The 27,554-nt window shown below is 34.1% G+C and overlaps 1 protein-coding gene across 3 annotated transcripts in view; it reads left to right on the forward strand.

Annotated features, from left to right (window-relative positions):
* Window positions 1–27,554, forward strand: part of ERCC6L2 (ERCC excision repair 6 like 2) — a 163,197-nt gene that overhangs the window by 82,934 nt on the left and 52,709 nt on the right. For all 3 annotated transcript variants that reach the window (XM_073880718.1, XM_073880717.1, XM_073880719.1), the window contains 8 exons: window positions 2,023–2,184; window positions 2,586–2,793; window positions 6,331–6,471; window positions 7,490–7,603; window positions 8,565–8,684; window positions 14,443–14,514; window positions 15,128–15,273; window positions 17,756–17,851. In XM_073880718.1, coding sequence (XP_073736819.1) covers window positions 2,023–2,184; window positions 2,586–2,793; window positions 6,331–6,471; window positions 7,490–7,603; window positions 8,565–8,684; window positions 14,443–14,514; window positions 15,128–15,273; window positions 17,756–17,851 — 1,059 coding nt within the window. The remainder of the gene's footprint in view (window positions 1–2,022; window positions 2,185–2,585; window positions 2,794–6,330; window positions 6,472–7,489; window positions 7,604–8,564; window positions 8,685–14,442; window positions 14,515–15,127; window positions 15,274–17,755; window positions 17,852–27,554) is intronic.

The following is a 27,554-nucleotide window of genomic DNA, read 5'->3' on the forward strand; positions in this document are numbered from 1 at the left end:
ACTGGCATTCTCCTTTAATTAGGAATTAACTATAATATCAACTAAAAAAGCAAGGCAAGTACTTGATTCTTCGGCCAACTTTCAGACTAAGATGATGGTGTGATGGTCATCTACAATGATAGCAAAGTTTTCTTCCCATCTTCCCCTTTTCTGAGTGTCACTATGGATTAATGGATTAATGAAGTAGATTTGACATACCATTCTAAGTAGAGAATGATTTTTAGTAAATTTATGAAGTTGTGATTATCACCACAATCCAGTTTTAGGACATTTCTATCACCTTAAAAAGTTTTTTTGCTTCAAGTCAATCAGTGGTCCCATCTCCAGTTTCAAGCAATGCAGTCTGCTTTCTGTCTCTCTAGATTTGCCTCTTCTGGAAATTTGATGTAAAGGGAATCATTCACTGTGTAGTCTTTTGTGTTTGATTTTGAGGTCCATCATGTTGTAGCATGTTTCAATAGTTTGTTGCTTTTTATTGCTTAACAGTACTATTATATGTATATACCTCATTTTTTTTTTATCTATTCATCATGCATGGACATTTGGATTGTTTCCAGTTTTTGGCTGTCATGAATAATGCTGTGAACATTTATGTACAAGTCTTTGTGTGGATGTAAATATTCTTTTCTTTTTTTTTTTTTTGACAGATACTTAGGAATGGAATTGCTGGGTGTTAGGAGAAATTTAACTTTTTAAGAAACTGCCAAATTGTTTTAGAAAAGTAGCTGCATAAAAAAAAAGGAAAAAGAAAAAAAAGTAACTACACTTTCCCCAAAACAGTGTATGAGGATTCGTTTCCCCATATCCTTGTCAACACTTGATATTGTCAATCTTTTTTTGATTATAGCATTCAAATGGGTTTGTAGCAGTATCTTGTGGTTTTAATTTGCATTTTTCTAATGACTAAAGATGTTGAGAATCTTTTATGTACTTGTTTGTCCTTTGTATATCTTCTTTGGTTAAATGTCTATTAAAATACTTTACTCATCTTTTAAATTGGATTGTTTTAGCTTGTGTTGAGTTGCAATAAGTCTTTATATATTCTGTGTATAAGCTCTTTACCAGATTATGATCTGCAAATGTTTTCTACCAGTCTGTAGCATGTCTTTCATTTTCCTATGATTTCTTTGGAAGAGCAGAAGTTTTAAACTTTAATAAAGTCCAACTTATCAAAAATTTTTTATTGGTGTCATATCTAAGAAATTATGCCTAACCCAGAATCACAAGATTTTTTTCCTATGTTTTATAAGTTTTATAGTTTTGGCTTTTATATTTAGGTTTATGATCTGTTTTTAGTTTATTTTTGTTTATAGTGTGAGGTAAGGATCTAAATTAATTTTTTTCATAGAATTTTGGGGTTTTTATTTTTTCAGTGTTCTATATTCAGTTATAATCATTATTCTTAATGATGCTGAAATTTTCCAGTTAGTTTGGCTTTTGTGTCCTTTGGACATGCCCTCATTTGTCTATGGATACATCTGTGTTTTCTGGCTCTTCACTATTTCCCCTGCTGCATGTCTGAAATCAATCATTTTACCATGGGGCTCTGTTTTGTTTTGTTTTTGTTTTAGTGGACTGACTACTATGGGTGCTCATTGCTACTGGGGTAACAATTGATTCTAAACCTTTTTAGCAGACAGCTATGTAATATAACTTTTTAAAATCATAAGTTTATATTGACATTTTTCATTCAGACTTGACATTACAAGTTTTGCTTTTATATTTCTCTAGTTTATTCTTTTTAAAAATCCTTTTTTGTCATTTAGTGATGTTTAAATGAGTTTTTCATTCCACCATCATTAAACAGAATCTATGCCCTTTTGTCTCCCTACATATTTTATTTTTATGGATTGTCCAAACCCATGACCATTTAACTAACTGAGAATCCTATGGAATCATCAAAGAGTAAATAGGGAAAAAACTCTAAAACTTTGGTAGAGAAAGCTGCTCTCTAAAAATTATACAGAGTAAGAAAAAGAACTTTTCTCAACATCCCCCCCCTTTTTTTTCCTCACTTTGTAGTTTGGAATGGTCAGGTGTCATTGTGGATGAAGCTCATAGAATCAAGAATCCAAAGGCTAGAATAACAGAAGCTATGAAAGCTTTGAAATGTGATGTCCGCATTGGCCTCACTGGAACCATTCTTCAGAACAACATGAAAGAACTGTGGTGTGTTATGGACTGGTGAGTGAAAATAATTTTTCCATTTTGGAAAAGTTTTAGTATTTCTTTAACTTAATGTTACCCTGTTTGCTAATTAATAGTTTCTAAAAAAAAAAATTGTGTCTGTTTATGGACATGTTTGTCCCAAACACAGTATACAGAGTAAAGAGTCCCATGAATACCTATCTTTATATATTACTCTTGGCCCCTGCAGTAAATATCTGAACTTATTTACCAATTCTGTCATCTTATAGTTATTTACTGAAATGTCGTAAAGAAAAAACATTCTCTTTTCTTTCATTTTGTTATTGTTGTCATCCATGAACAAGTGACTTAGTTTCTTAGAAGCAAAAAGAAATCAGTGTGTTTCTTTTTAGATAATTTAATAAAGCTGTCATATTTTTTTAATTGTCTTTATAAAGGGCTGTGCCAGGACTTTTAGGTAGTAGGATCCACTTCAAGAAGCAGTTTTCTGATCCAGTAGAACATGGTCAGAGACACACAGCAACAAAAAGAGAACTAGCCACTGGCCGAAAGGCCATGCAGAGGCTTGCAAAGAAGATGTCTGGATGGTTTCTCAGGCGTACCAAGACTCTAATCAAGGATCAGTTGCCTAAGAAGGAAGACCGGGTGAGAACGGCATTTGTTTAAATTATTAATTTCTCATCATTTATTAATTTCTCATGTTTTATTTTTTTCTGAAAAAAATTCTTTTTAAGAGGAAATCTATCTCCTGTGGTATTTTATGAATATAGTTTTTTGCCGTTTACTCAATGTGGAAAAAAATTATTATATGCAAATTCAGAAGGCATTAATTGAGTCCAATCTAACAGGTTAGCTAACAGATTTATTGTTAGTATACATTAAATTCATTTCTCTTATTTTATAATGCTTTTGGTATAATTCTTTCTCAATGAAGAAAGAACTCTCTCCCTAATTTGTTTTCTGTTCGTATTTTGCCCTTCATATATTTTTCCTACTATCTATAGCCCAGTGTATTCTTTGGGACCTTAATAACAGCTATAGGACTACAGTGATAAAAGCTTTGTTTCATAGGTTTGTTTCTTTTAGAATGCTCTCTATAGTTCTACAACTAACTTAATTTGAAGAATTTTAGGAAAATTATAATTGCATTCTGTCAGTTGTTTAAGAATGCAGTAGTCCTCTTTTATAGTTTTTAATCTTGTGGTTCTTCTAACTCAGGTAATGGAATAAAGGTTCTATAAATTACTATGAACTAAGCTTAATTAATGTCCCATATATGGGCAATACTATCAAATACTCTCTAAACTTAGGATATCCTGTTGATTATTACTTTAAAAAAATAGATTTGAAAGGAAAATAAACTGATATACAAGTTGGGGAAATTGACTTTTTGCTCTAAAACAAATATTATTGTTTAATTGGAATACTTAATGAACCCCCACTTTTTAAAATATTTTGCATAATTTTATGTATTATTATTTAATTGTCTGTCCAGTAGGAGCAATAACCATAAATATTTTGAAGAGAGAATTGTGCACAGAGTGTTTAGAGCTTGGGCTCTGAAATGAAATAATATAGGCTTGAATCCTGGCTCCCCTACTTAGAGGAGTTTTGTGACCTTGAGCAATTTGCTAAGTCTCCCAAACCTTGGTTTCTTTATCTGTTAAATAGGAATGATGATAGCAGTGTCTGCCTTATATGGTTGCTCTGAAGTGTGTGGCATGTGAGAAGTGTTTAGTGAATGTTACTACATGTTTTAAGGTACTTAGGAATAAATTTAACCAAGGAGGTGAAAGACCTAGACGCTGAAGACTATAAGAAACTGATGAAAGAAATTGAAGAATGGGGCGCCTGGGTGGCTCAGTTGGTTAAGCAACTGCCTTCGGCTCAGGTCATTATCTCAGGGTCCTGGGATCAAGCCCCGCATCGGGCTCCCTGCTCGGCGGGAAGCCTGCTTCTCCCTTTCCCACTCCCCCTGCCTGTGTTCCCTCTCTCACTGTCTCTCTCTCTGTCAAATAAATAAATAAAATCTTTAAAAAAAAAAAAAAGAAATTGAAGAAGACACAAAAAAATGGAAGGATACCCATGTTCGTGGATTGGAAGAATTAATATTGTTAAAATATCCATACTACCCAAAGCCATGTATAGTTTCAGTGCAATCCCCATCAAAATTCCTATGGCATATTTTTACAGGAATAGAACAAACATTCCTAAAATTTGTATGGAACCACAGTAGATCCTGAAATAGCCAAATCAATCTTGAGAAAGAACAGCAAAGTTGGCAGGCATCACTTTTCCTGATTTCACACTATGTTACAAGGCTATAGTAATCAAAACAGTAAGGTACTGTCATAAAAACAGATACATAAATCAGTAGAGTAGAATAGAGAACCCAGAAACAAACCCACACATATATAGTCAAGGGAGCTAAGAATACTCAGTGAGTAAGAGAGGAAGATACTCTTTTCAATAAGTGGTGGTGGGAAAATTGGATATTCAAATGCAAAAGAATGCAGTTGGACTCCTGTCTTACACCTCTCACAAGAATTAACCGGAAATTGATTAAAGATTAAAACACAAGACATAATCTTTTAAAACTCCTAAAAGAAAACAGGAAAAGAGCTCCTTGGCGCTGGTCTTGGTGATGATTTTTTGAATATGACATCAAAAGTATAAGCAACAAAAGCAAAAATAAAGAAGTGAGACTATGGGGCGCCTGGATGGTGCAGTTGGTTAAGTGTCCGACTCTTGGTTTCAGCTCAGTTCATGATCTCAGGGTCGTGAGATTGAGCCCTGCATCAGGCTCAGTGCTCAGTGTGGAGTCTGTTTAACACTCTTTCTCCCTCACCCTCTGCACCTCAACACCACCCCCACCCCGTCCCTGCACCCTCTCTCAAATAAATAAGTAAATCTTTAAAAAAAAAAAAAAAAGTGAGACTACATCAAACTTAAAACCTTCTGTACACCAAAGAAACAATCAACAGAATTTGTCATTTTTTTACAATATTCTGTTGTAGTGTTATATAAATATTTATAAATAGATGGCTTTTCCTTTTTATTCACATTTTTCAAAATCTTATGGGTTTTTATGACCCTGGTTATATACAGCTACATTTAGAAGACTTACCAACTTCCAGTGCTACTAAAAATATAAGGTAAATTATATCCTGCATAATTTAATGGCATGATTTTACCAAATTTTCATTTTTTTTAAATTTGGGCACAAAATAGAAACTTGTAGTGCTTTTAATGTGTATTTTCTTAATTCTTACCTTTACTAATCTTAGGAATTTGTAGTAGGACATCAAATACAAATTGTAATATAAATAATAGTAATAAAGTTTTAAATTTTTTTCTAAGTTTTCAAGGAATTCAGTAAGTACTATTCATACTGTTGTTCCAAAGTTTTCCCTTTTCTCCTTATCCAGTTTTTTTTATAGATTTTATTTATTTATTTGAGAGAGAGAGAGAGCACAAGCAGGGGAGAGGGGCAAAGGGAGAGGGAAAGCAGACTTCCCGCTGAGCAGGGAGCCTGATGTGGGGCTCGATCCCAGGACCTGATCATGATCTGAGCCAAAGGCAGACATTTAACTGACTGAGCCACCCAGGCACCCCTCCTTATCTAGTTTTTTATTTGACCTAAACCGTAGTCATTTATTTGCATGATGGGCTAATAGTATGAAAGCCTGAAAAGACCCAGAATATATTTAGAAATATATAAGGAAAACACTTGTTTTTTCATATTTGATTACTTTCAATTGAAAAACAAATTCTATGAGATTTATTTGAAAAGAAAGTTATTTATATAGTTTAGGGTAGGGTGGGAGAAATTGTCATAATAATGTATCTAAAAGAAAAGTAGTTGGGGCGCCTGGGTGGCTCAGTTGGTTAAGCGACTGCCTTCGGCTCAGGTCAGGATCCTGGAGTTCCAGGATCAAGTCCCGCATCGGGCTCCCTGCTCAGCAGGGAGTCTTCTTCTCCCTCTGACCCTCCCTCCTCTCATGTACTCTCTCTCTCTCATTCTGTCTCTCAAATAAATAAATAAAATCTTAAAAAAAATAAATAAAAGAAAAATAGTTTATAAGCAGTTTTCACTCTTACAGACTTCAAAATCTGATGTGCGTTATGATTACTACTGCTATAAAAAAGTACCAATAATTGCCTCGTGTTTCATCTTGGCAGATGGTGTATTGTTCTCTGACAGATTTTCAGAAAGCTGTCTATCAAACCGTATTAGAAACAAAAGATGTGACTTTGATACTTCAGTCTTCTGAGCCTTGTAGCTGCAGCAGTGGCCGGAAAAGGAGAAATTGTTGTTATAAGGCAAGCATTTCTGGGTGGTATCTCCACATCTTCCTTTTGAATACATATTTCTCTATTCTAATGTTGGAGGTAAGGAGCAGATAAAATAACTTTTCGTCAGTTCTTTAACTTTAGATGACGTAAGTTCATAAAAAGGAATAGTTTTCAAAAGTATTTTACAATATCAAATAGTAATTATAGCAAAATATAATATTCAAATATCTTTTCAATAAACTGGTTTTTCAGTAGCTCTCAGAAACTAGTAGCTTCAATTTGATATCCCCCCTTTCAACTTTTGTTGGGAAGTAGCCTACTTCATCTTGGGACTTCATCTTATTTTCAGAAGTTTCTCCTTATCCCTTAGTAGTAAACTTAGTCTTTGATAGCAGGCTTAAAATACTATTCTGATAGAGTGTTAATTAATCAAAATTGTATATTGGTATAATAAAGTATTTTATTTTTATTTAGAAACAAATGTTAGTTTGTATTTTCTTAACCTTCTATCTGTATTTCCTGCCCTTTTTTTTTACCTCTCTATTTTATTATCAAGTTATCTGTCAAATATCCATGTACATAGAGGGACCCCGAATAAATATTTATCTAGATTGAGATTTATTCCATCTCTCATTTATTTTGCTGTTTTTAACCACGTCACTTTTTCAGAATAGCACAGTTTCCTCGGACGCCTTGGAATATAAACAAGAGGACAGTGAAGGGACAGTGAAGTATAATCCTGCCCCCGTGCCATTTTTTATTACCAGGAACCTCGTATGGCAGCATTCTCTATCACTGTGGTTCCTGAGGGTAGATACTTTCTGGAATGAGGACTTTCTCCCCTCTTTTCTTAAAAACATCACCAAAAGTATGATTCCACATTAAGTGATTCATGGATATTTTACGTAACAGTTGACCATCATTTTCTCAGAATGTATTGTGCCAGGGGTGACCAGATGATAAACATTAGCATAAGCGATATAGTTTATGAAGTCAGTAGTTACATAGCCTTGCTTGTTTTTATTTTCTCTTTTTCTGGTTATAGACCAATTCACATGGTGAAACAGTGAAAACCTTGTATTTCAGTTACCTTGCAGTCCTTCAGAAGGTAGCTAACCATGTTGCACTACTGCAGTCTGCTAGCACCTCCAAACACCAGGTTTGAGTTGGCTTTTTACATTTCTTTGTGATGCTATTTGGTATAAAGATTTTATATTTGCTATAAAATGTCATAGCCAAGTATCTTTAAGTTATTTTTGTATGCAATTTAAGAGGAAACTGACTTGCTCATTTTTTAATTTGGGTGTCAAAGAAGTATATGCTCTTAAGTTTTTTCAGAGAAAATTGAAGCCTAAGTTAAAATAATAGCTCTTTTTTTATGCCTCTGGTAATGTTGCTATATTTGTTTTCCTAACATGTTTTGATATAATTACTAAGTAAGATATTTGATGAGTCGGTCTTATTCCATTAATAATGTATCTAACTCCATTTATCCAACCTACTGGATTAAAATGCACTTACAGTAATCTGTATGTTAAATATTAGGACTATTTCCCAAATTGGCAAAAATCAGCAATTTCAAAGTTTAGACATAAACGCAATCATTTACTTTGAACATTTCAGTTGTATCTTATTCTAGAGCACAACGTAAATTAAAAAAAATCTTTAAGGCTTTATTTATTTACTTATTATTTTAAAGCTTTTTTATATAATGATTTTATATTTTCTTTTTGTGTTATAGTCTTCATGCTGTTCAAATATAATTTTAAAATCTTACAAGCATTTAATATTATTCTTTGATAGTACTGTTTGCTCTTTGGGAAGTATTTGATTCCTTGCTTTAGAGATTATAAAAGAATAATGATAAAATTATTAGTCCTATCATTATCTCAGAACTCATCAAAGCCATATATGATTAACATTATCACTTTAAGGGTTTCTGAATAATATAGTTGATGACATAAGTTCATAAAAAGGACGTAAAAAGTCTGACTTAGAGAAGATAATATCTTCAAAGTAATATATTCCTTCTAAATAGAATTTTTCCATAAACAATCTCAATTTATATAGGTATAAATGTGTTAAGTTGAAATTTCTTTTTTCTGTCTTTTCCTCCTAAGGAAACACTTATCAAAAGGATATGTGATCAGGTATTCTCCAAGTTCCCAGATTTTGTGCAGAAAAGCAAAGATGCAGCCTTTGAAACCCTTTCCGACCCAAAATACAGTGGGAAAATGAAGGTAAGTGCTCTTCTTTCAGGCTGCGCACAGATAAGGGTGATATACAAAATATTTATCAATGGTATGACAGGGCCAATAACTAATCAGAACAGATACCCAATCATTCAGAAGAAACTGTGGCCAAAGACAACTGATGTAGCCTTAGCATTTACTGGCTTACAATGAACCATGCATGCTGAGGTTCTCAATTTGTGGTTACATCAGATATACTTCAGACTTTCCTTATTGATTTATGAGATGTATGCCCTCTTAAAAATGTATGCTGTTGCCACATATATAATAGCTTATCTTCAAATGTTTAAGAGATTATCTACCAGAAATATAAATTCTAATGCCAAATACAAGGATGAGGATAGGCAATAGCTGGGAATTAGAGAAAGAAACTTCTTAAAGAGTTCAAGGTGGACAAGACCTCTGTGTCTAGACTGAATTTTCCGCCTCTCGTTTTTACTTGCCAACCTATATTGGAAAGTTGCTAAGTCTAATTTGTAGCAAGGGAGCATTTGTTGTACACCAGGAGACTGACTTGTAGATGCTGCTCTCAGTGATGTATTCTCAGGGGAGGGTGGGAAAGGTAAGGCTCGGTTCTCCAGCCATGACCCAGGCCTCGGGGCACTGCCGGTGACAGCTGCGGGAATTGCTGGTAGCTCCTAGCCTTTTGGCAGCCACTTTGTTTAACTCTTTAGTAACTATCAAGAATCTTATTTATGGATTCAGAGACTATTACCAAACAATTCCCAACATTATGTTTTAATTAAGAAGAAAGTAAGTTATTTCTTTTGGCTAAATAAATAAGTAATTTGAAGTAGTCAGGTGGTTTTCTTAAAATCCTGGAAATATTTTTAGCAGTTAATCTACATACACTCATCATAGTTTAGTTTGCTCAGACCTCTAATTCAATGAAATAAAATAAAAGCCAAAAAGATTACCTTAAAAACTTGTGTCTGTATTTTTTATTGAGATATAATTGACATATAACATATTAGTTTTAGGTGTACAACATAATGATTTGATATATGTGTATATGGCAAAATGATTATCACAATAAGTTTAGTTAATATCCATCACCACACATAGTCTTTTTTATTATGATGAGAGCTTTTAAGGTATACTTTCTTAGCAACATTCCAATATGTGATATAGTGTTGTTAACTGTAGTCACCATGCTGTACATTATATCCCCAGGACTTATAACTGGAAATTTGTACCTTTTGACTACCTTCACCCATTTTGCCTGCCTCCAACCCCTGCATCTGGCAACCACCAATCTGTTCTCTGTACTTATAAATACAAGCATTTTTTTTTTTTTAGATTCCACATATAAGTGAAATCATAGGGTATTTGTTTTTCTCTCTCTTATTTCATTTAGCGTAATGCCCTTCCTGTTGTTGCAAATGCCAGGATTTCCTTCCTTTTTATGTCTCAGTATTCCATTATATATGTATATATCACATTTTCTTTATCCATTTATCTATCAACAGACACTGAACATTTTTTCCATGTCTTGGCTATTGTAAACAATGCTGCAGTAAATGTGGGGGTGCAGATGTCTTATCGAGATCTATTTCATTCTTTTGCATGAGGCTATTCAGTTTTTCCAGCACCATTTATTGAAGAGACTGTCTTTCCCCCCATTGTATATTCTTAGCTCCTTTGTCATTAATTAATTGACTGTATACGTGTGGGTTTATTTCTGGGCTTTCTATTTTATTTCATTGATCTGTATGTCTGTTTTATGACAATAGCATACTGTTTTGATTACAATAACTTTGTGGTATTGTTTGAAATCAGGAAGTATGATGCCTCTAGTTTTTTTGCTCTTTCTCAAGATTGCTTTGACTATTTGGGTTTTTTTTTTTTTTTTAAGATTTTATTTATTTGACAGAAAGAGAGACAGTGAGAGAGGGAACACAAGCAGGGGGAGTGGGAGAGGGAGAAGCAGGCCTCCCGCTGAGCAGGGAGCCCGATGTGGGGCTCGATCCCAGGACCCTGAGATCATGACCTGAGCTGAAGGCAGACGCTTAACGACTGAGCCACCCAGGCGCCCTATTTGGGGGTTTTTTTGGTTCCATGCAAATTTTAGTATTGTTTGTTCTGTTTCTGAGGAAAATGCCATTGCATTGAATCTATAAATGCTTTGAGTAGTATGGACGTTTTACACTCATTAGTTCCCAACCTATGAACACTGAATACCTTTTTATTGATTTGTGTCTTCTTTAATGTCTTATAGTTCTCAGTGTACAGGTCTTTCACCTCCTTGGTTAAATGTATTCTTAGTTACTTTATTCCTTTTGATACAGCTGTAAATGGGGTTGTTTCGTTAATTTCTTCTTCTGATATTTCCTTATTAGTATACAGAAATGCAATGAATTTTTGTAGGCTGATTTTGTATCATACAACTTCACTGAATTTATTAGTTCTAACAGTTTTTTTGGTGGTGTCTTTAGGGTTTTCTATATATAAGATCATGCCATATGTAGAGACAGTTTTTCTTCTTCCTTTCCCATCTGGATGCCTTTTATTTCTTCTTCTTGCCTAATTGCTCTGGCTAGGACTTCTAGTACTATGTTGAATAACAGTGGCAAGAGCAGGCATCCTTGTCTTGTTCCTGATCTTGGAGGGAAAGCTTTCAGTTTTTACCAGTGGGTGTTATGTTAGCTGTAGGCTTGTCATATATGGCCTTTATTATGTTGAGGTATGTTTTCTCTATACCCCCTTTGTTGAGAATTGTGTATTTTTAAAATAAGTCTGTGTTAGTGAGAATATTCTATGATTTATTATCATAATAATTCAAACCTAACAATAGTAAAGTTCCTAACAATCTTTCCTAACAATAATCTATTTTGTCACCCATTTTATTGACTTTTATTTACTTTTAAATAAAATAATATAAAAAGCTCAATTAATTTAGAACTGAGCACTTATTATCTCACTTATTTCCCAGGCCAGAAACCATGGCCTCCTGTGAAAACTGTATTATCTATTGTTTTATATTTAAATTGCATTCATTATGATTCTTCACTAAAAAGTTACTCTTAATATTAAATGGAATTTTATAACTCTACATTTTATATTCTTATATACTCAACATATGATTTAAAATGTACTATTTGCGTTATATATCTAGGAATAATAATGTCTGATTAAAATTATTACATTTATTTTTTGTTATGATTTTTAGAAGGGAAAAAGCAAGCATGAATTGTTGCTGGAGGCTGGGTAGGTGTTTGTATATGTGAAAGAAGCCTGTAGTTTATTTATTTTGTGAGAGAACACCAGCAAGACAGAGACTGATAGTAATAACCTAGGGTTATATTTTTAAGATTGTGTTTCATCATTTGATTATCAACATCATCTGGTGATTTAGTGATACAAAATGTATAGGCATATAATCTGTTGCCTGTGGGGAGAGTTAAGAAATCCAAGTTGCATGTATATCTTGAATTCAGGTGATAAAAGATGCTAGTTATGCTTCTCTTATTATTAGTCAGCCTGCAGCTGTAATTTATTTGTTGATGTAATGCTCATTTTACCCTTCATACCGTCAAAACTACACTCATGAACTCAACCTTTTTCTCTTATATGTGAAGGTCTTTTGTGATCTCAACTACTATTCAAGTGGATGGTCACAAGTTGAACTTACTCCCCTGATAAGAATCTTCATTTTCCCTTCCCTTGGGAAATACCACAGAGCCACTTACTGTTGGGGGTGGGGAAAAAGACTTAGGAAACCCAATTTAGTGCTGTTGGGATCATCTAGGGGTCATGTTCATCTCTAGGCCTGACTAATTTGAGAAAAGTTAGGCCCAAGATTTCTTAGCTGTGAACATTGTTATTTACAACACTCCTTGGTATTTATCCAAATGAGTTAAAAATTTATGTTCACACAAGAGCCTGTACATAGATATTTATAGCAATCTTATTTATAACTGCCAAAACTTGGAAGCAACCAAGATGTCCTTCAGTAGGTGAATAGATAAATAGTGGTACATTCAGATAATAGAATACTATTCAATAATAGAAAGAAAGGAGCTATCAAGCTACAAAAAAGACTCGAGGCACTTTAATTGCATATTGTTAAGTGAAAGAAGCCAGTCTAAAAGGCTACATACTGTATGATTCCAACTATATGACATTCTGGAAAATGCAAAACTCTAGAGAAAGTAAAATGATAAATGGTTGCCAAGGGTTTGCAAGGAGGGATGCATAGATGGAGCACAGGGAATTTTTAGGGCAGTGAAATTATTCTGTATAATACTGTAATGGTGAATACATGTCATTAAATGTCATGTATATGTCATGTTTGTAAAAACTCATGGAATGTACAACACAGTGAATTAACCCTAATGTAAGTAATGTAAACAGACTTTAGTTAATAATAATAGTTAATAATTTAATAATAATAGTTAATGATAATGTATTATTAATAATTTATTCATTCATCAGTTGTTACAAATGTACCACCCTAATGCAAAATGTTAATAATAGGGAAAGCTGCATGCAGGGGAGGGGCAGAAGTGCAGGATGGGGGAGAGGGGATCTGTGGGAGTTCTCTGTATATTCTACTCCATTCTTCTGTAAATCCAAAGTTGCTCTAAAAAATAAAGTCTTTTAATTTTAAAAAATTAATGTATTATGTGAAATTCAAATGCACATACTTTATATAGAATCAGTTATTTTATTAAAAAATAAAGCAAATGCAAAGCTTATTTTGCAAATAAATGCAAAGCTTACTTTATAAGTTATGCAAGTATTAAAATTAGGTTTACCTGATCTGTGACATTTTTATTCACCATTTGATTGGTTATCTGAGTAGCTTTTTTCTTAACCCCATGGCTTTTTCTGAGGGATTGGATGGCGGGGGTCAGTGTTAGCAGTGTCTTCTCTTAGTCAACCATTAAAAGTGTCTTATATTTCTTATATTGAGTATAATTTTTTATTTAAGTTTAAATGCTTATCAGTGAATAAACAAAATTGCTGAAGTGTTTATTGCATAATTCAGAAAAATTTTAGGCTTAGTTCGGAAAATTCCTTTTCTTTCCTTTGTGGATTACTTTTCCACAGTGTTCTGGAACTGTCATTGCCAGATGTGGAAATGCCTGTTTTAAAAATAACAGTATTACTATTATAAATAGGCTTTGGATTATTTGCTTCCTCCCTAAAAGCACTGTGTATGGGGGCAAATTATTGACATTTTGAGGTCAAAATCAAATCTGGAAGTCAGGGCTTACTGTAAATAGAGAAGCAGAGGGGATAAAATGAGAAGAGGTGTATATGTGACTGATTATTTTAAGAAAATAAATATCAAGACTTTTAGAACCTAGATGTAATTAAACACATTTCATTATATCTATCTGGAAAAAACTTAAATACTTCCTAAAAGGAATGCTGTTCTGTAATTTAGTTTCTGAACATATTGTAGGTATAAAGAAAGTGTGTTTTAGAAATTAAATTAATTCATTTAAATGCGTCCCATAATCTAAAATGCTTCCTTTTTATTAAAACCAGATGAGATGAAACAAAAGTCTTTGGGAACCTTACCTCATTATTGACAATATGATGATGAATAACATCTCATGTAATATCTAATACTTTATTTCTCTAAGTTGGCAAAAATCAAGGGAATTAGGAAAGAGGACTGAGGTTATGTTATATAAAAATAATTTTTAAGAAATTCTCAAGTGATGTTTATATGTATAAAGTGTGCTTTTAGTTGGAACTGGTTCACTGGTGGTTGATTTCTGTGGTTCATTTCCAGGTCCTTCAGCAGCTTTTAAATCATTGCAGGAAAAACAAAGATAAAATACTTCTTTTCTCCTTTTCCACCAAGGTGAGTTTCTTCTGAAGTATATTTTTGATTGGCCCAGCCCTGACTTCTGAGGCACAAAGCCTAAGAGACATAATGTGTCTAGCCACATTTTCTATCTTATACATAATGTAGAAAATGGTAGTTAGGTAAGCAACTTTTAAAACAAATGCTTAAATCTCAATGATATATCAGGGTTATTGTCAAATAGCAAATACAAAGATAGATTTTTAATTCTCTCGGTGTTTTTGTTATAATTAAAATGTTCAAGACATTTAAGAGATTTTAGAACCTGGAAAATAGCACAAATAATGAAATACATTTATATAAATTGGCCAATACTTTTATTTTTATCTGGTTTTAGTTTAAAAACAATAAAGTTTGATATTTGTTTTCTAAAAGATTGATTTTTTTTTTTTTATTTTAAGACAAACATTGGTGAACTTTAAAGGCAGTTGCAGGATAATGGGAAGAAATACATGAGCCAGAAGCCAGGAAAATATTTGTTGCTCTTGTAATTTTAAGAAAGAACTTATAAGCAGCAATTATTAATACTTAGTAAATCTTATCTCTATAATTGTATGAAACTTATTAAACCATGAATTTGTCTTTGCCCTTCTTCATGTCTTTTCTCTAGCTGCTTGATGTTCTGCAGCAATACTGTATGGCAGCCGGCCTTGATTACCGACGACTTGATGGAAGTACGAAATCAGAGGAAAGAATCAAGATTGTGAAAGAGTTCAACAGTACACAAGATGTTAACATTTGCCTTGTCTCCACAATGTAAGAAAATAAAATTTGATAACTTGATTTTTATCTAATTGCTTTTAAGATTTAGGGTAATTTAAAAATTATTACTGGATTAATTTCAATGGTTATGCTTATATTGCTTTGTTTTATTTGGCTTTAAGGAGAAGCAGCAAAAATGCTATTAATTATGACTGAAATAACAATATCTTGAGTTTTACCTAACCTTGTCTCTCAATTTCCTTATCATCACTGAATTCTCCTTATATGTCTGGGTTTATAAAGATAACAATCAAAAGAAATGGATGTTTCCTCCCAGGAATTTTCTGTGGTAGTGTTCTTATTCATGTCTTGTGGTCAGAACAGTCAAACTTAATTGAATAATCAAGTTATTAATCATATAACTGAGAATCATTTGTAGCAGTGGTTTTTAAACTGTGCTCAAGGAGCCCTAGAGAGCCCACTGGGCGTAGTGGGCCAGGTACTTCCTCCCTTTGTCTACCTGGTCTCAACCACAGCAGCTCCATATTAATAGGTTTTATAGAAGCTAGGTCAGTTCTAACACCTATTTATGAATTTCTCATTAAAACCTTTTAAATAATATACACACTTTAGAGAAAGATTTAAGCCAATATAAACACCTAAGAAGATTAATCCCTTTTGGGGGGTAACAAATCCTTACTTGGACATCTAATGTAATAAGTATTTTTTATAGATCTGCCCCCATTATCTTTCAAAAAGAATTTCAAAGGACTTTAAAAACAAACATATGTAAAATGTAAAAAGTCAACACAATAATTACTTAAAATGAGGAATAAAATTATATATATGATGAGTGAGCTACTTACTGTTGAACACTGAAGTTATTCTCAAATTCTTGCAATGAAGTCATAAGGAGAGATGCTCTGGATTCCCATTTTCCTGTGAATGAATCAAGAAGTAATTTCTCACATGAGCCCTTCCTTACCTACAGAGCAGTAAATGACATGGAATATTGTCTTCAGTTAAGTTTTATAAAGTACACACAAGCATTCTTAATTTCTTAAATAATAAGCATTTTTAATTTCTTAAATAATGTTTTTCAAAGTCATAAATATCTTTAACAACAGTTCAAATAGTATAGAACTTCTGATGGCAAGCAGTCATCTCTCATTCCGTTTCTGCTCACTGCATCTAATTTGATAAGATTTGCCATAAAGCTCCTAATTATCTCTTTATATTAGAAATTGTTATTTAACCCATTCATTGAATTTTTAAGACTGTATTTTTCATGTTTAAAAGTCCTGTTGATATTTTCAGATCTGCCTGATTGTTTTTACTCATATTTTGTTCTTTATGGTTTCTAACCTTTCTCTTATTTCTTTAGTAATTTTAATCATTATTTTTTTTAAATCTCTTTTTGAATGGCAGTTTTGCTCTATAAACTCCTGTACTTGGGGCTGCTAATCCTTCTGTTTGTTGTTCTTTCTGGCTCTTGCTTATGGTAGACGGTTTCTTCACACATTTTGTTATTTTTTATTTTGAGCTTATCTACAGCGGGGCTTTTTCCCTGTTTTAGCCAGACACCATGCCAGCCGCATAAGGATGGGAATCCATGTTTCTTGCTTGGCTTCTGTTGACATCCTGAGAGTGAGGCACTTCATTACTGTTTCTATACAGCCTCCACTGACATCACAGAGGGGATCTGGTTATAGCTGAGCGTAAATGAATGTCCCCAGCTCCCAGTCAGTTTTCTCTGACACTCCCTGGGTGTGGGTGAGAGGCACCCTGTTGTAGTTAGGCAAGGGTGGAAATCTAATCTCCTCACTCAGCCTTTACTGACCAGGTTGGGAGTGGGACCATAGATTTTTTTCCATGGTATTTACAAGGATGGGCTGGTTATTATCTTTCTGTCTTAAAGGCTATACCTTTGCTGGTTCTTTGGCTAAAGGAAGAAGGCTTTTCTTGGGGCTTTTTTTTGTCTTGACTGTTGGCATTTCCAGTATGCTGGTTTCTTCAGAACCCAGTCTGGGATTTTTAAGCAAAAAGATAGCTGGAGAACTCATTGCCATGTCATTCCTTAGTTCGTATAGTCCCTAGCCAATCTTTGTTCTCTCTACCTTTCAGAATCTTATGTTTATTTTATATATGATATCCAGGGGTTTTTAGCTGCACTTAGTGGAAGGAATAAGAAGTACATCTACTCCTGTACTGATTTTTAAAAATGTGTATAGTACTTTATTTAGCTGGACTGTACTTGAAATTTTTAGAAAGTATGTTAGGAAAATCTTTACAGCATAGTATTTGAATATCCAAAAAATGAAAAAAAACAGCACAACCCTGTTATGTGGGCTTTAACGGTCAGGTTTTTGGGTTTTGTTTTTTTTAGGGATATTCTAGTGGTAGAAAAATAATATTCCATAGCTATTTCGTTTGTGGCATGTTTGTGTTTTAATCATCTTTTATGATGTTAATGCAATATTAGAGGGCAACAATTATGTTTTTGCTATTTTAATATGCCCTTTTCTGTTTCCTCCAGGGCTGGTGGACTAGGCCTCAATTTTGTTGGTGCCAATGTTGTTGTATTATTTGATCCTACTTGGAATCCAGCCAATGATCTTCAAGCAATTGACAGGTATAATACTGACAAAATTTAAAGTGACCTACAAGTACTTTTTATCTAAAAATACTCCTTTTTGACTCTCTTAGGTTGCTTATTATATTACTGTGATTAGAAGATAGAGAAAACCTTATGAAAAAAATTGTATTTAAGATAACCCTGAATCTGAACCCAAATAGCAGGCTGATAATAGCATTTTATTTTCTGTCCATCTCAAAATCCCATTATTATGACAGAACTGGTTTAAGAAGAAGGAACAAACCCATAATACTATAGGAAGAGAGGGAGGGTCACTACTAATAGATCAGAAGTTTTGAAAAACTCCTAGAAGATAGAAGGTAAACAGAACGTATATGATCAAGAAACCAGCAGAGAAAAGCCACAGTCCAAAGTCAGTAGGAGAGCACAGAGAAATTTCAAGCCTGGGTCAGCAACTGTCAGATGGAGAAAGAGACCAGACCGAATTTTTGTGGGAAATTAATTGATGTGCTAATTCTAAAACCATTTCCTCTCCTACGCTCCATATATAGAGGGATTGGCCTACAACAGATGCCCCTTGATCAAAGGTGAAAGATTTATTTCATAAATTTTATAAATAAGTGGGGAATCAGACTGACAGAAGGTTTTTACAGTGGACATTAAGACCAGATCATAAAGCAGAGCTGAACCTAAAGTAATCCCAGATCTCCATGGAACATAAAAAGGGGGAAATGATTAAATTGACCTCTGTACCTGCATAGAAATCCAGACCAGCTTTCCTATGCAGTCTACCCAGTTCCTCATTTGTAATTATGAATGGAAAATTAAGAATTATGAGATAGGGGACGCCTAGGTGACTTGGTTAGGCAACTGCCTTCGGCTCAGGTCATGATCCCAGGGCCCTGGGATTGAGCCCCACATCAGGCCCTCTGCTCAGCAGGGGAGTCTGCTTCTCCCCTTCCCTTTGCTCATGCTCTCTCTCGTCCTCATGCTCTCTCTTTCAAATAAATAAAATCTTAAAAAAAAAAGAATTATGAGATAGTTTAATAAAACCAACAGTATGAAAGAAAAGGGCCAAGATCAGAAACAGACCCTGAAGGAAATAAAATAAGAATAGGACACCATGTAAAAAATGTGCATAGAAGAGAAAAATAGAAATTCTTAGAAATTAGGGGCACCTGGTGGCTCAGTCCTTTAAGCATCTGCCTTCAGCTCAGGTCATGATCCCTGCATCAGGCTCTCTGCTCAGTGGGTAGTCTGCTTCTCCCTCTCCTTCTACCCCTCCCCCTGGCTTGTGCTCTCTCGCTCTCAAATAAAATCTTTAAAAAAAAAAGAAATTCTTAGAAATTAAAATTATTGCCAAATAATTCAGTTCAAGATCTAAGTAATAAAATGGAGAGGACTGAAAGTGGAGATTGATATGGAAAATAAAAGGAATGAATATTTTAGAACACAATGACAGGGCAGGAGAGAAAACATACAGACACATATTGGTGATATTTCTAAGTTCCAGAGATAAAGAAAGGGGCTAAACAATGCCAGAGTGAGAAAGAGGGAAAGAAAATCATTTATAAAACAAAGACAAAAAGAACAAACAGGTTACAAAGAAATGAAAATCACACTCATTTCAGAACAGACTTTGAGCCTGGGTGGCTCAGTCATTAAGCGTCTGCCTTCAGCTCAGGTCATGATCCCAGCGTCCTGGGATTGAGTCCCACATCGGGCTCCTTGCTCAGCGGAGAGTCTGGTTCTCCCTCTCCCTCTGCCCCTTCTTGTGTCCCCTCTCTCACTGTGTCTCTCTCTGTTGAATAAATAAAATCTTAAAAAAAAAAAGAACAGACTTTGAAGAACAGACTTTTCATCTACATCATAGAATTTTGGAAGACAATTGAAGTTGTCAAAGTGACAAAATTCATATGATGGTATCTTCAAGAAAATAATTTTGATTTATAGTTGTAGTCAATGGCTAAAATATCAATATGTGAGGGAAAATAAAGCAACTGTTGACATCTAGGAACTGAGAAATTTATATTTAAGTCTAAATAATTGTTGATGGTTAATTGAGAGGCTTAATGCAGTTATAAAGAAAGAATTCTCAAGAATATGAAGGGATGGTATAAGAAAATTAGTAAGAGGGGTGCCTAGGTGGCTCAGTCAGTTTAATGTCTGACTTCAGCTCAAGTCATGATCTCAGAGTTCTGGAATCGAGCCCTGCATCAGGCTCTGCTCAGCGAGGAGTCTGTTTGAGATTCTCTCTCTGTTTCCCTCTGCCCCTCCCCTGGCTTGTGCTGTCTCTCAAATAAATAAAATCTTAAAAAAAAAAAGAAGAATCAAAAACTAAAATTCCATATAATTTCAACAAAACATTGGAGGTTGGGGATAATTGTGTTAGAATTTATATTTCATCAAAAAAGAATTAGGATATATTGGTCAGTTTTTCAAGTTTATGCCAAAAAATGTTTTTAAGTTTTAACAAAAAAATTTAAGGGCAACAACTAAGAGAGTTGGGCATAATAATCACTTGGTTCACTTTTTAAACACAGATGTTCAAGTGCCATCCTCCTGGTTTTCTAATTCTGTAGGTCTAGGGTGGGGATCTATAGTCTGCATTTTAAGAAACTCCTCAGGTCCTTCTATCAAAGGACGATAGCAACAGAGTAAAAGACAACCCACAGAGAAAGTATTTGCAAATTACACATGTGATAAGGACTTTATATATTTAGAATATATAAAGAACTTCTAAAACTTGGTTACAACAACCAAGAAATAAAAACCTAATTTAAAAATGGGAAAATGACTTGAATAGATATTTCTCCAAAAAAGATATACAAATGGCCAATGAACACGTGAAAATGTGCCCAATATTACCAATCATTAGGGAAATGCAAATCAAAACTACAATGAGATATCACTTCATACCCAGTAGGATAATTTTCTTTTTTTTTAAGAGAGCTTGTGTGTGTGTGTGTTTGTGTGAGCCAGGGTGGGGAGGGGCATGGGGAGAGAGAATCTTAAGCAGGTTCCATGCCCAGCATGGAGCCTGAGGCAGGGCTCAATCTCATGACCATTAGGATAACTTTCATCAAAAATAGAAAACAAGTCTTGGTGAGGATATGAAAAAATTGGAACCCTTTGCATTGCTGCTGGGAATATAAAATGATGCAGCTGCTATAGAATACAAGATGGTGTTTTTTAAAACATTAAGTATAGAATCACCACATTTACCCAAAGAATTGAAAGCAGGAACTCAAATAGATATTTGTACAACCATGTTTATAGCAGTATTACTCACTGTAGCCAAAAGGTAGAAATAACCCAAACCTTCACTGATGGATGAATGGATAAACAAAATGTATTCTGTACATAAAATGGAATATTCAGTCTTAAAAATGAAATTCTTTGTATTATTGAGATATAATTGACATACAACACTATATAAATTTAATCTATACAGCATAATGACTTACATATATTATGCAGTGATTACCACAGTAAGTTTAATTAACATCCATCATCTCATGTAGCTTCTAAAAAATAAAAAGGAATGAAATTCTGATCATGCTATAACATGGATGAACCTTTAAGACATTATGCTAATTGAAATAAGCCATATATGTAAGGATAAATATTGTATATTTCCAATTATATGATGTATCTAGAATAGTCAAATTAATAGAGACAGTAGAATGGTGGCTACCAGCGACTGGGGAAGGGAGAGAATAGGGAGTTACTGTGTAATGGGTACAAAGTTTTAGTCTGGGGTGATAAAGTTGTGGAGATGGATGATGGTAATGGTTGCAAACCAGTGTGAATTTCTTAATGCCACTTAACTGTATGTTTAAAAATGATTAAAGTGGGGAGAACCTGGGTGGCTCAGTTGGTTAAGCGTCTGACTCTTGATTTCTGCTCAGGTCATGATCTCAGGCTTCTGAGATTGAGCCCTGCATCAGGCTCACACTGGGCATGAAGCCTGCTTAAGATTCTCTCTCTCCCTTGCCGTCTGCCCCTCCCCACCCCACTCGCATGCACTCTCTCTCTAAAAACGAAAACAAAGACAAAAAAACAACACATGGTTAAAGTGGTAAATCTTATATATTTTACCACAATTTTTTAAAAACTACCCACGGGCATCTGGGTGGCTCAGTTGGTTAAAATGGTTCCGACTCCTGATTTCAGCTCAGGTCATGATTGCCAGGTGGTGGGATTGAGCCCTGCATCAGGTTCTGCACTCAGCACAGAGTCTACTTGTCCCTCTCCCTCTGCTGAGCACTCCCCCTCCTGCTCGCTTTTGCCCACACGCTCTCTCAAATAAATAAATAAAATCTTAAAAACAAACAAACACCCAAGGTGATTTTGATACAATTAATCCCCAAATCCGCTTTGAGAAACATGGGAAATCAGATGTAAAACATCCAAACAGAATTTCCAAAAGAAATTTTTTAAGTCACTGAGAAAATGTGATTATTTCAGTAAATGATTGGAAATGTGAGTGTGGAGTGAGAGGGGAAGAAACTAAAAAAGCATGGCAAATACAAAACATAAAATAAACTGTGAGAAATAAGGCCAAATATAAATATGAATGGGTTAAAACTTCCTTATTTAAACAAAAAAAGAAATTGAAAATGAAAAGTTAGATTCAGGTTTATGCTTATTACTATATATAAAATTTAAAGAAGGTTAAAAATAAAAATATACTTAAAAATCTAATCAGGGAGATGGTAACAAAAAGTAAGAGTGGCAATATTAACATCAAGCCAAATATTAGTAGACTTAAAGTCAAGATGCATTAAGGAAAACAAAATGGGGGAACAATCCATGAGGAAAGTATAATAGTCACTCCATAACAAAGCCAAAACTCTTTTATGATGAGAAATGGACAAATCCACAATCATGATGGGAAACTTAATATCCCTTTCTCAAAAATTAATAGATCAACTAGGCAAAAAAAGGAAATACATAAATTATTTGAATAACAGTTATTTAGCCTTTAACTTAATAAATATATATAACCATATCACAACTGAAAATACCCCGTCTTTCATTTTAGAGCATACTTTTAAATGACTATATTTTAATAGAAATCACAAGAACTAGATTACATGGCTCCAGTACAAAATAAAATACCCTACAAAATAACAATGAATATGTAGCAAATAAAAATCTAGCCATATGGATGTTTTTAAATATATTTTTAAATAACTCTTGTATGAAAGAGGAAATCAAAGAGTGATGCCAGTAAGATGGCAGACTAAGAAGCTCTAGGTACATGTTTCCCCACGGATGGATTGAAAAAACTAGAGACTGATTAAAATAACTTTATTGGAACTCTTTAAATCAGTCAAAGATCTACAGTAATCAAGCAAATTCCCAATCAAGAAGAGGAAGCTATAGTCAAAACTGGGAAATTTCATGGCATCTTTACTCATTCTTGCCTTACCCCCATTCCCTAATGCAAAACAACCAGGAGGAAGCAACCAATTCCCAGTTCCCTCCCTCTCAGGGAAAGAGCAGTGTGGGAACTCCTTTGCAACTTTCTAACCTGTCTGTTAGCTGCCAGAGGGAATGGTTTCTGTTTCACCTGACAGTACTTAGAGGAGGAATGGTGGCATAGCTTGGGTCTCAGACTGGCAGAAGCTATTGAAAGCAGTGATAGACCCCATTGTGCATGAAAGCTGCAGGGGGATTCTATCCTTGGGGCGTGCTATTACAGCAGAGGAATATAAAAGAATATGTCTAAGGCCCTGAGAAGACACTGAAATGAGACTTAATTGGGTAATTAAGACATTTAAAAGCACACATACACACAGACCCAGGCAGGACACATAACCAGAAATGATCAAAATAGATTTTAATCCTTACCCTGAGCTTCTCCCAAGACTCAATATATACCCTGCTTATTAATGAATGTTTTCCATACTAGTCCACAAAGACTAGAAGTGGCTATTTTATCAAATGGCCAATTTTTTACAAACAAAAACACAAGACATTTAAAGAAAGAGGAAAACATAGTTCATTCAGAGGAGCAAAATCTCCAGAAACCATCCCTGTAGAAACACAGGCATAGGACTTAATAGACAAAGAGTTTAAAACAACTGTCTTTCTCGAAGAGCTAGATGGAAACTATGGACAAAGACCTAAAGGAAATCAGGAAAACAATATATAAACAAAATTAGAAGATCAGCAAAGAGATAGAAATTATATATAAAAAAAAAGAACAAAGCAGAAACTCTGAACCTGACAAATACAATAACTGAATTATAAAAAAAAAAAAAATCACTAGAAAGACTCATCATACTCAAACAGGCAGAATAAAGGATCAGAAAAAAAAAAAAATCAAAACAAAAACCAGCAAAGGAAAATGAACATAGCTTAAGGAATTTATGGGACATATTAAATAGACTAATAGACACATTATAGGAATCCAAAAGAGGAGAGAGAAAAGGACAAAGCTATTTGAAGAAATAATGACTGAAATAATAACGTCCCAAATTTGGGAAAAGCATGAATTACAAATACAAGAAATTCAACAAACTCCAGGTAGGATAAACATAAAGATACTCACACTGAGACACATTATCAAGTTGTAGAAAGTTAAAGACAAAGAGAATGAGAATCTTGAAAGCAGCAAGAAAAAAATGGCTTGTAATGTATAAGGGATCCCCAGTAAGATTACCAGCAGATTCTCAACAGAAACCTTACAGACCAGAAGGTTGTGGAATGATATATTTACAGTGTCAAAAGGAAAAAAAAAATCAAGAATTCTATATCAGGCAAAACTGTCGTTCAAAAATGAGGGCGAAATTAAGACAACAGAGCTGAGTTTATTACCATTCTACCTGTCCTACAAGAGATGCTAAAGAGACTTTTAAGTTCAAATTAAAGGACTCTGACAGTAACTCTGACAGTAACTCAAAGCCATATGAAAATATAAAATTCTCCAGTGCTAGTAAGTACAGGGACAAATATAAAAACCAGTATTACTGTAATTTTGGTTTATAAGTCTACTTTTTATAGGATTTAAAACACAAATGCAGGGGTACATGTGTGGCTCCATTGGTAGAATGTGAAGTTCTTGATCTTGGGGTTGTGGGATCAAGCCCCACATTGGGTGTAGAGATTTCTTAAAAATAAAATCTTTAAAAAGGGGGAAAAAATCTTTAAAAAAGAAATAAAAGACAAATGCATAAAAATAATTATAAATCTGTGTTAATGAATACATGATATATAAAGATTTAACTTGTGACAGTGAGGGGCAAAGCTGTAAAGGAGAGTTTTTTAACGCAATTGAAGTTAAATTGGTATCAGTTTTAAGATAAGTTGTTACAACTTTTGGATGTTATATATAACTTCACAAAGAATATATCTATAGAATATACACAAAAGGAAATGAGAAAGGAATCAAAATTTGTCACTAAAAAAATCACAAAGCACAAAGGAAGGCAGTAATGGAGGAAATGAGGGGCAAAATAGCCATGAGACATACAGAAAACAAATAAAATTGCAAAAGTAAGTTCTTCCCTATTGTTAATTCATTATTATTTTTTAGTAAAGATTTTATTTATTTATTTGACAGAGCACAAGTAGGCAGAGTGGGAGGGAGAAGCAGGCTCCCCGCTGAGCAGAGAGCCCAGTTCAGGGCTCGATCCCAGGACCCTGGGATCATGACCTGAGCTGAAGGCAGACGCTTAACCAACTGAGGCATCCAGGCATCCCTCACTAATTACTTTAAATGTAATCGGGTTAAACTCTCCAATCAAAAGACATAGATTAGCAGAATAGATTAAAAAACAACTACAGCACACCATATGCCAACTATATGCTCTCTATAAGACATTCACTTTGGGTTTAAGGACATGCAGGGGTTGGAAGTGAAAGGATGGAAAAAGATACTCCATACAAATAGTATCGAGAAGAGAGCAGGGTGGTTATTCTAATATCAGACAAAATAAGCTTTTGAATACTGTCATAAAAGACAAAAAAAGGGTAGTATACTAAATGATAGTTCTTGATTTAACTTACCCAGAAGCTATAACAATTGTAAACATAAATGCACCAAACAAGTGAGCTCTAAAATATTAAAGCAAATATTGACAGAATTGAAAGGGGAAAATAGCTCTATAATAGCAGTAGGAGACTTCAATACCCCATTTTCATTAATGGGTAGAACATCTAGTCAGGAGATCAAGAAGGGAAGAAAGACTTGAATAGCCCTATAGATAAATTGGACCTATCAAACATATACAGAACTCTCCTTCCAACAACAGCGTAATAGACATTTTTCTCAAGTGCACATGGTACATTCTCCATGATAGGCCATATGTTAGGTTATAAAACATGTTAATAAATTTTAAAAGATTGAAATCTTACAGTTTCCTTTCCAAACACAATAGAATGAAATTAAAAACAGCAGAAAAACACTGGAAAATCCACAGATATGTTGAAATTAAATGGGGTGCCTGGTTGGTTCGGTCCGTCAGGTGTCTGACTCTTGATTTCGGCTGAGGTCATGATCTCGGTGTTGTGAGATCAAGCCCCAAATCAGGCTCCAGACTGGGTGTGGAGCCTGCTTGGGATTCTCTCTTTCCCCCTCCCCCACTGGCATTCGCTCTCTCTCTAAAATAATAAATCTTTAAAAAAATTAAATAATATACTCTTAAACAACCAATGGGTTATAAAAGAAATCACAAGAGAAATTAGAAAATATCTGGGGAAAAATAAAAATGAAAACAATATTAAAACTTATGGGATACAGTGAAAGAAGTGCAAAGAGAAGTTTATAGTGGCAAACACATTAAAAAAAAAAAGAAAGGTCTGAAGTCAACACTCTAACCTTATACCTTAAGGAACTAGAAAAAGAACAAACTAAACCCAAAGCTAGCAAAAGGAATAAAGATTAGAACAGAGATAAATAGACTAAAAAACAATAGAAAAAGAAATCAACGAAACCAAGAGATCATTTTTCAGAATGATCAACAAACTTGACAAACCTTTAGCTAGATTAACTAAAAAAAGAAGACTGAAATAACTAAAATCTGAAGGAAAAAGGGGACATTACTATTGATTTTACAGAAATAAAAAGGATTGTAAGACAGTACTATAAACAGTTGTACACCAACAAATTGGATGACCTAAATGAAATGGACAAATTCCAAGAAATGTAACTTACCAAGACTGAATCACTGAATCACGAAGAAATAGAAGATATGAATAAACCTTACAACTAATAAAAAGATTGAATCAGTCATCAAAATACCAACAAACAAAAACCCAGGGCCAGATGGCTTCACCGGTGGATTCTACCAAGCATTTAAAGAAGAATTAAAACCAATCCTTCTGAAGCTCTTACAAAAACTTGAAGAGAAAGGAACACTTCCTAACTTATTCTGTGAGGCCAGCATTACCCTGATACCAAAGCTTTTATGGGATATGCGATATTATCATGCCCATTTTATACACGAGGAAGATGAGGCACAATTTGAAGTAACTTGCTCAAGTTCACAGCCAGTGATTTCAGGATCTGAATTCATGCACTCTGACTTGCAGAGCCCACACTGTTAACCAGCATCTCATCACTGACCGATGTAAAGGAAAATAATCAAATGAAAGCCACAGAAAAATTTCTACTTTTTTTTTATCTTAACATTTGTTTTAATTTTGTTTTTGTTTTTCATCTGGGCCATTAAATTCTAATATATTATTTATCCCAGGGTACTGTGTTTTGGTACTCAGTTTAAGTTAG

Source organism: Callorhinus ursinus, unplaced genomic scaffold, assembly GCF_003265705.2.
Source record: "Callorhinus ursinus isolate GAN/ISIS: 27379988/994484 unplaced genomic scaffold, GSC_fseal_2.0 scaffold39, whole genome shotgun sequence".
In the NCBI taxonomy this organism is placed as follows: domain Eukaryota; kingdom Metazoa; phylum Chordata; class Mammalia; order Carnivora; family Otariidae; genus Callorhinus; species Callorhinus ursinus.